This window comes from Montipora foliosa, chromosome 12, assembly GCF_036669935.1.
Source record: "Montipora foliosa isolate CH-2021 chromosome 12, ASM3666993v2, whole genome shotgun sequence".
NCBI lineage: Eukaryota > Metazoa > Cnidaria > Anthozoa > Scleractinia > Acroporidae > Montipora > Montipora foliosa.
The window spans coordinates 28,545,275-28,555,274 of NC_090880.1; the positions used below are offsets into that span (position 1 = coordinate 28,545,275).

At 41.8% G+C, this 10,000-nt stretch overlaps 1 protein-coding gene across 1 annotated transcript in view; it reads right to left on the reverse strand.

The window, feature by feature from the left end:
* LOC137981085 (uncharacterized) overlaps nucleotides 1-7,068 on the reverse strand; it is an 8,525-nt gene extending 1,457 nt beyond the window's left edge. The window contains exon 1 of the mRNA XM_068828440.1: nucleotides 5,758-7,068. Coding sequence (XP_068684541.1) covers nucleotides 5,758-7,068 — 1,311 coding nt within the window. The remainder of the gene's footprint in view (nucleotides 1-5,757) is intronic.
* Between the last annotated feature and the right edge of the window lie 2,932 nt (nucleotides 7,069-10,000).

Sequence of the window (10,000 nt, forward strand, 5' to 3'; positions counted from 1 at the left end):
AGCTCCGATCGGGTGAATTTACTTTTAAACCCTTCAGTATTTCCAAACTTCCCTGCCGCGATTAGAACACACATACTATTCTCAACTTTCACGATTACCTGCGAGCACGTTAGACCACTGGGCCACCGTGATGCACTTCCGTTATCTAGATGAAAGCAAAGTTTTATTGTGGAATCTTCCCGCCCACCATGATTGACACAGTATTAAACTATTCGATAAAGTGGACAGTGTTGTAATATTGAAACCTTTGGGTATCCCCTTTGGGGCCCCTGAGTGACTTACATGGACACCCCGAAAACGGGAAACCATGTGCGTTGTGTAGAGACTTTCAATGGGACACGAACATGTTGGAATAGTTAACAACTATTCACTGAAGTGGAGGTGGCTACCGGTGGATATTTACCGAGCCGCGAAGCGGCGAGGTAAATATCCAACGCTAGCCACCGACACTGAGGTGAATAGTTGTTTTAGTATAAACTAAAACAGTGAGATAATATACAGAACAAAATTAATTAATTTGGATGTTTTCTTCACTTGTCACGGATACAAATCGGGACGCCATTTTTTCCCGAGTTGCTCGGAGGTAAATAGCACAGGATATTCGGAGTTTGACGAGCCAATCAGCGCGCGAGTTCAACTGTTTTAGTATATACTAATTGTTACTAATTCGCGAAATACCCTTTATACCATTTGCGAGAATCCTTCCGTTTCCAGGCCCTTTCTCACAAGATCGAGTAAATGCTGTATTGTAAATGGTAAGTGCCATTCTCGCCCGGTTGGTCATTAAATTCGGAAAATCGCTTACCTCTATGCAACGATCATTCCATCCGGATTATTTGGCTAAATGGTAAGCACCCAAGGTTCAGGCTGCAACCAGGCCCTACTTGTTCAAACGATGGATGATAAATCACTAGTACTCTCTTGGATAACTCATAGCGAAACCAATTGCACTATTTGCAATGGATAGTGACGGATTTATCAGATAGATAGCGTTATCCACGTTTTGAACAATTGGGCCCAGGTTGACAATCGGACATGATAGTTTGCGGTCGGTCACTATGAAACGTGGACTGCGGACCGGGTATAAAATCAAGACCAGGTATAAAACGCGGACTGCGGACTAGGTATGAAACAAGGACTGAGTTTTAAAACACGGAGTACAGAACATAACTGGCCCAGATACAGATTTTAAAAAAAGGCCTTGAGTACTCTTATTCCGTGTCAAAACATTGTCACGTACACAGAAATGCTCAGTTACAACATCGACTGGGCTAGAGGAAGTAACAGTGGAGATTTTATCTCAGAATTGTTCTTTGCTCCACGAATTTAAAAAGGAAAAGAAAAGGAAAGGAAGCGTCTACTCGTTCTAGCGCTGGAGCACTAATTGGGGACCGACACTGTAAACTGAAATTAACAATTAACGCAAATCAAGTCAAACACTAGAGGGAGTGGAAAAATTGTTATGGGGAAGAACGGAAACAATTTTGGCATAAAGTTTAACTCATCGTTTATTCCATCTAGTTACACGAAAGTCTTCTGACTATTGTTGTCGTAGTTCGAGCCAGGATGGCCGGATGAATTTTGGCTCGTCACGCAATCCTTACTTCTAAAGTCTGCGTAAGAGGCTTCAGATAAAGTTGGTAGTGTGTACGCGTAAATCAGGACATGGACTATAACAGTTGTTCTCTTAGTCGAGTGCTGTTTACAGATGGACCCGTGCAACACTGAGGTGAACAAAAAGTTGTATCAATCGCAACCCCCTGCCTGTCTAAACATCACAGTGCAGTGGTCCCTGTTCCACAGGTAGGGTTGGTAACCGCCAGCATCTCAAACACTATGGCCGAAACCGCTGAAAAGTTGTCCCGGGTCGGCGGGTTTTCCCCAGCAGAGCGTTTTCAAGGCAGCTAGGGTTACCCTAGTGCTAGGGTAACCCTAGCACTCAGATAGGGTTAGACTGCTCCTTGTCCCTTGGTGACGTGAGTGCGAAGTTGTTAGTGAAGCCATGGATGAAAGGAGTCCAGGAAAGAAAAGTAAAAGACAATTGAAATTCACCTTATTTATTGGATCTCGCCGCACTGGAGATAAAGAAGAAACACGGGAAAGGTGAGCACTAGCCTACGTGGCAGGCATTCGAAGGGGAAGGAGAAGGGAAAGAGAGAACGGCGGGAAAACGAGGAGGGCGCGCGTGGAAGAAGGAGAGGACGCTACTGTTTTTTTCAATTTTTTTACGCTCAGAGTCTAATCGTAAAAATCGTGATTGGCTAGCTAGAATTAACTTTGTGCCAATCAGCACCAACCTATTGTGGTTGAATTCAACGTCACTCTGTTTTCGATCTCTCCCGTAAACAATCTCAAAGTCGCCGCCAACTTTGTCTTTTTGATCAGATTCAAAGCGTTTGGATAGAAATTCGAGATTATCGCAACAGTTTTTGATTTTCCTTACACACACACACGTTGCAAACAAGTTGTGAAGAATTTGCGATTTTTTTTTGTAATGGATGCCAGCCACATTTGTCAGTCGTTCAGTGAGGCACACAACACTAAAAGATTTCTTTTTCAGTGATGGTCTGAACAAATTCAAACATGCTTTTCACAAACTCGACACACGTCGTTGAAAGATTGCTCCTTTTTCTGGCGACGGTGTTTTGGTTTCGCAATGCTCTCCGCCGTGAGAGTTTTTGGAAATAATGGCTTGATAAACAACAATAATAAAAGCAAGGTGACACACGCTACCACCAACCCGGTGTGGCCAACACATCACGCATGCGCACAACCATTTCACATGGTCAATTACCAGCCACACATATATGGCATGTGAAGCTGCCACTTAAAGAGGTGCTAAAAACAGTCGCCTGGTATGTTAGCTACGCCATGCTGATGAGACTCAAAAGGCCGAAACAGCTGTCCATGGCTGCTAATTGACCGGGTGAAATGGTTGTGTGCATGCGTGATGTGTTGGCCACACCGGGTTGTTAAACCGGGTTGGTGTTAGCGTGTGTCACCTTGCTTTTATTATTCTTGGTAAACAACATTCTTGCGTAGTGCATTTTCCTGTGAACGTTTTTGAGTGGTTGCCATTTGACAGTCAGAGATTTGGCAGCTGCCTTATGTATGCATAGTAATTAGGGGCTCCTTTCACGCGCGCCCTCCTCGTTCTCCCGCAGTTCTCCCTTTCTCTTCTCTTTCCCCTTCGAACGCCCGCCACGCAGGCTAGTGCTCACCTTCTCGTGGTTCTTCTTGATCTCCAGCGCGGCGAGATCTGGAAGGCGAGGTTCGTAGTTGTTTATCTTAACATTTTATTTCAATAAATAAGGCGAATTTCTTTTGTCTTTTACTTGTCTTTTCTGAACTCCTTTTATCCATGGCTTCAGAAACAACTTCGCTCCCACGCCACCAAGGGACAAGGAGTAGTCTCAATGTTAATCATTCTCATAACTCGAGCCGTTCAAAAAAAGAGTGACGCCAGAGGTACGAACTATGTTGTCACAACAATATCCGAAAAAATCAATTTTGCAGTTTACAGTGTGTAATATAACATTCAACTTTTTAGCTGAAATAAAACAACTGGATACTATCGACCTTTCTTGTTCTTATTCCGGATCCGGATCCGGTTCCGGTTCCGGTTCCGGTTCCGGTTCCGGTTCCGAATCCGGATCCGGACTCCGGCTTTTCCAGACGCCCGCTTTTACATTGCTGAGTTAATTCGACTCGCAAATGACGTACAAACATACCAGGTCCAGGAATTGTTGATCCAACTAAAACTATTGCCGCACCATACAGTCAAGGTAATGTTGAAGTATTTGGTACGGCAAATGCAGGCCCCCAAACCGCGTGGCAATGTCTCTGTGGGCAATTGTTTAAAATTTCAGAAATCCAATAACATCTTCGGCTGACTTGGTTCAAATTTATAAACTTTGGAAATAATATAAATTCAGTTTTTTCACAATCATGAAAACAGGGACTTCTTTTTTTGACAGATTTGTCTGTTATTGGTACCCACGGGTACTCTTAGTAATAAAACCACAAACACGTTCCACCTCAAGCATTGTATTTTGTCGCTCCACAAAACTCATATAATCACTTTTTTTAACATCGTCCTCGTGTAAATTGTCCCGGATGTAAAAACGCTACGTCATATGTCACGCGTCACGCATGTCACATTTACACCCTAACATTATGGTTATAACTTAAGCTACATTAACTATCAGTTGACATACAGTGATAGTTATAGTGGTTTGCTAAATATTGCACTTCCTCTAATTGCAGACTTCCCTTATGTTATATCAATGTTAGCTGCCTTTGATTCTTTGCAACAGTTGAACTTTACACAGTAGCAATATACTGTCTGCCTAATGGGAGGTGTAAAATTTTTGATTCTCATGGCAGAGATTGGGACCATTTGCAACACTAATGATGTACTTCAATTGAAATAGATTCATTAATGAATTTGGTACAACATTTTCAGAATATATGTCCACAAACATCTGTTACTTATGAGATTAAATTGTGTTAACATTATTAAAATGTAAAGCAACAGTGGAAGCATTGTTCATTCATTATACGTTCGAAACCAAAATTTTAGACCCTAGGAGCGCTTAATTTGTTTTTCCACCTCAAAGTCTTGTAACTATTGCATCTCTCAAACAGTTGAGAGAGCAAGATGTAAGCAAGATGTCAGGGAAATTTATCTTGTAATGTGGTTCCCAGTAAACAATAGCTTAAAACTGCCATTTTGGATAATAAGGAAAGCAGCACAGGCTTTTTGATGTGAATTTCTAGCTACTGCATTAATTGTGTTTTCCATGCAGTGGTATGCAAAGCAAGAGATGAGTTACCACGTTTTTGTATACAATGGTTCTGAACCAAAAAATGTAACAAAAGTATTTTCAGATGTAGATTCTGTTCAGTGATCTCTTTTGTTCTATTATTCAAAGTAAATTCAATTGTTTTGAAACAAAGCATGAGGTTGCATTTCTTAGATGTTTATGTGAACTACCAAATATAGAAAGGAAACAAATAATAGGAAAGCATAAATCTACTTCAGAAATTGCACCAAACTGGAAGAAAGAGGAGAGAAATTTACAGCCCAATGGACCCAATTAGTGAGAGAAAAATAAGAACTTCCTTCAAATTGTTTTGAAAAGTACAGGTCTATCGACCCAACGAGAAAAAACAGACTCTTTCAAATAAAGATGAAAAGTATAGGTCAATGAACTCACACGATAAAGAGCAACTTCTCTCAAATGGATTCTTTTAACACCTATATACCTTGTTTTGTGGTGTACAATAAAGTTGTTATTATTATTATAATGCAGTATGTAGTACGTAAGTATGCTTACAATTATAAGTAGGAAAAGGCACTATTGTGTAACAATCCCTACTGTTAAACCTATTTACAAACCAATTGGTAATAACTAACGAACCAACATTTGAGAAAGGAACAAGAGTTTATATTCCTTAATAACTCGTCGAAACCTTGAATGACCTTGCTATGTTTAGGGTGTACGATAAAACTGCCTTCTGCATATTAAACAAAACCTGGTTCCCTCTATCCAAAACTAAAAACTTCCTAACTTTCTCCGCCGTCTCCATAGAGTAGCCTCCTAGTACATCAACTACCACATTAAACTGTGTGATAGTGTGGCCGGGGAACTGTTGGCGCATCTCCCATCTCAACGGCGCATACTTGTCAGTTTTCTCCTGTTCCTTCTGTTCTCTGTTGGAAACCCAAGGGCAGCTCATCTCAATAAGGATCACCTTCTTCTCCTTTCTGTCCACAATTCTCGCATCAATTCTGTTAGCCCTGACTTCCGTATTTTCAGCAAATACTGGGACATCCCAGTACGCGCACGCTCGGTCATTCTTGTGCTCGGGTTTAGGTGAGACTGGAGAGTACCAAGGGGGGATACACTGGATAAGATCTAAGTCTTTCAGGAACTCGAAGAAAAGGATTTTCAAGGCTGCATTGTGTCTCTGCATGTACTTAGTCTGTGCCAAGGCACCACATCCGCTAATCACGTGGGCCATAGATTCAGGCCCTTTTCCACACATACGACACGTGGTATCCGAGGTGGTCAGCGTCTTCGTCTTGCTCTGGTGGTACAGCTTAGTGAGGAGTAATTGCTGGTATAACTCATAGATTCCAGCAACAGTATGCACAGGTGCAGACTTCCACTTACTAAGCCAAGTGAAGCAGTCAATAACTTTGTTATCATCCCATCTTTCTCCGAACAGCTTTCCTTGCCACCTCTGCTCTCTTACTTCCCTCATGCTTCTCTCTTCTTCTCTCGCTCGTAATGTTCTCCCTACTCCTTTAACATGTGATTCCTCACCTGAGTCAGTTTGCAACGCTTTGGGATCTGGGTATGCAAGGTCCAGAGTAATGTCCATTTCCAAAGCAAATTTCTTGGCATCCTTTACGAGTGATCTTCTTCCTGCTCGTTCGCACTTCTCTTCAAACTCGCGCACTAAACTCATCGTTCGATCTTCGTTTGCGTACAGCTTCATTGTGGTCTTGACTTTGGTCTGCTTATACAGGCTCTCAAATGACTTCAGTCCCCGGCCTCCACACTTCCTTGGTAGGTATAGCAACTCGGTTGAACCGAGTGGATGGTAGCCTCCATTCTCTTTGATGATCTTGCGAGCTTCGCGATCGAGTTGTTGTAGATCTGCGAGCGGCCATGTTAGTGTCCACATAGGGTAGGTGACAACTGGTAGTGCGTATTGATTAGATGCTAAGACTTTGTGGAAGTCCGATAGGGGGCTCGACCATATAATTGACAGTCTCTGCAAGCAAACCTTTGAAGCTCCCCACAGAACAGAGCTGTCCTCTTGCTTAGGATTTTCTAAAACTCCCAAAAACTTGTAAGTTTCTCCCTTCTTCAGATTTTCTATGACCTGCCTTTCTCCGATGGCAGTGCCTCCCAAACTGCTGGCCAATGAACCTCTCCTTACATGAGCTGTAGAACACTTCTTCTCGTTCCACTCCAAACCGACATCTGCCATGGCTTCTTTAACTGTCTTCATTACTCTCTCAAGTTTATCCTTCGACGCTGCATATATCTTCATATCATCCGATAGGGGTATATGCTATCTATAGCAAGTGCGTAATCTTGCCACTCAGTGGTCTTGACAGCTTGTATCCTTCCGATGCTTTCAACTTCCAAGATATTGGGTTAAGGCATAAAGTGAACAACCTCGGACATAAAGCGTCGCCCTGTGAAAGGCCTTTGTTGAACCTTATGACGTCAGAGGTTTCATACCCTTCCTTTGTTCTGGCCGTGATCTTCGTATTCCAGCTTTCACACAGTCTCGCCACTGTTCTGCACATCCATAAGGGGAATTTGTGCATCGTCATCATTTCTTGCAACCAAGCATGGCTTACAGAATCGAACGCCTTTCGCACGTCGATCCAAGCCATGCTTAGGTTCCTGCTTCCATTTCGACTATCTCGACAAACCATTCTGTTAATCATTAAGTTGTCCAAGGTCCCACTGCACTTGGTCCTGGCTCCCCTTTGCTCTTCTTCTAACAGGTTGTGTGTCTCCAGATGTTCGTCCATTGGTGACAATAAGCAGGTGGTAAACCACTTATACTGCGTGTTCAAACAGGTTATAGGCCTCTGGTTCTGACTGGAGAGCTCGCCCGGCCTAGGGATCAGATTGGTTCTCCCTCCTGTGAACCAGCTGGGATATCCGACTTCGCCCGTTAAGATGGTCTTGAAGCTAGCCGCAGTCCCTTCATGTAAAGTGACAGCCCTTTTCCACCAGTACTTTGCAATTCTATCGGGGCCCGGGGCACTCCAGTTGCGTTTTTTCTTGATCGCGTCTGCACACTTCGTCTGGTTAAGTTGGAAACTATCTTGCCGAGGGACTGGGACTAGCTTTTCAAACGCTCTTCTCACTTCCACTAACCACCCAGGTTTAGTTTTCGCAGTGGAGCCACTCGTCTCCCAAAGATGTTTCCAGTAACTACAGGCGTCTTGAATACTTTCAAAAACCCTTTCGTCATCCTTACTCGTTTGCTTAGTTGTTTTATAATTGGGCTTGTTGTTGTCGGCGTCTTGCTCGACCATTCTGCTAAATTGTGCAAAGACACCACCAGGGTCAGCATGGAAACGGGTGTTCAAATCTCTTGCCTCCTCCTGCTTTTTCTTTCGCATAAACGCTCTTTTCGCTTTACGGAGGTCTGACTTTTTTCTCTCGATGTATGTGACAATGCTCGCCGCTGACAACTTTCCACACTGACAACTTTCCACACTTATTATTATTATTATTATTATTATTATTATTATTATTGTTATTAAACTGTCAACAAAAGTACAAATAACCTGGCAGCGCATTAGTATAGGCTACTTTGAGCCTCTTGTTAGTAAATAAACCCCTTCGGGCCTCTGGTATGTCGCCTGATAATGTCCGCGGCTGAGAGCTAGAACTAATTATGGAAAATTTAATATTAGATTTCAAGGACCAAAGATCTGGAACTCAATTGATTACAAGATTAAAGCTGTTTCTCATTCTCAATTTAAATCAAAACTAAAACAACATTTTCTTTCGCTGTACTAATATTGTAATAGCTTTGTACTTCGTAACTTCGCTCATCTCATAGTAATACGTGCTGATGTGCGTGAATGTGTGCGTGTTTTGTGTGTATACAGTCTCCTGTCCTGTCATATTGCAACCCGCACAATAAACTTATTTAAATTCTCTTACTGAATCTGGCTTCTTGGTGTTTTTAACTTTTTTAGTTATTTCAAGAAGTCAGTATCCTTCTTAGTTAATTAATTAATTTAACAACTTGTAAATAAATAACTATAATATCCAAACCAGCAAGCTAGAGAGGGGTTTATTTATTTTATAACCCTCCCATTAATTTTTATATCGCGGCAAAAACCGCTCGTAAAAAGCTAGTGTTGATCTGATGGCGATGCTTTGTATTTTATCGATGCACAGTTCAACCAAATTATTTTAATTTTAACTGCGAATCGAAAACTCGAAAACATGCAAGGCGCTTTTTTTGCTTACTGAAAAAGAATTTTCAACTACGAAAGACAGAATGTCTAAAGTTTGGATGACAGTGTTTTCAAGTAAGGCTTGAACTTTTGCCTCCTTCAAACGGTTGGTTTATTTTATAGTTAGTAAACACAATGATTTAAATTCTCTACTCTTTAAAATTACTCAGTTGAAGTTCGTGTCTCTCTCAAGTCTGCCCATAACGTCGGCTTCACACCTTTAAAGACGTTGACAGCATATTTCAGTTGACTTCTTGTACTTTCCGAAATAGCATTTTTTAATGTCACTATCACTAGACTCCAGAAAACAGTTATGTAAAAAGATCAATTTTGAATATAAAATTGACCAGTCCCGACGTGTCAATATTTTCCGATCCTTGAAAATGGTTTCACTGCGAATGTCATACCCAGAAATATTAAGGATTCTTGATTTTATTGGGAAGTAGCCACAGTGACAGAGGTATTTTTAAATAATCATCGACTTTTTTTTCTGTGACGTGACAGCGTCACATTGCAGATCGTTCCTGGGAAACCTGGTCTTCTTTTATTGCATTTTAGCTGCGCCGAGAAAAAGGCGTGGCACTTAAAAGTTGCCATTGTACATCAACCCTAAAGGCGACGTTGTCTTCAAAACAGCGGGCCAAATAGTTTTATCCGTCCTCTGCCGTTCTGCCTTTTACTTGGACTAAAGTTCAATGTCAAAAAACAGTTGGTTTTACACATGTGAAAACTCGCTGTTTCATCTGAAGGAAAAATTTCACCTACTTTTCCATCCAATGGCAAACGCTCCTTCAGAGATATCAGGGCAGAAATAAGAGGTTGCCATGTGCGGACAGCAATTACTATTATTAGAGTGGTTTTCAATTGAGTGTCGAAAGTAATTAGCGAATTCCTTTGGTTTACGATTACTTCACTCAGTGATTGGTTCAAAGTTCTCGGGCCACTTTTTCAACCTACCAGAAGTGAAACCAAAACCAATCGTGGCTCGCG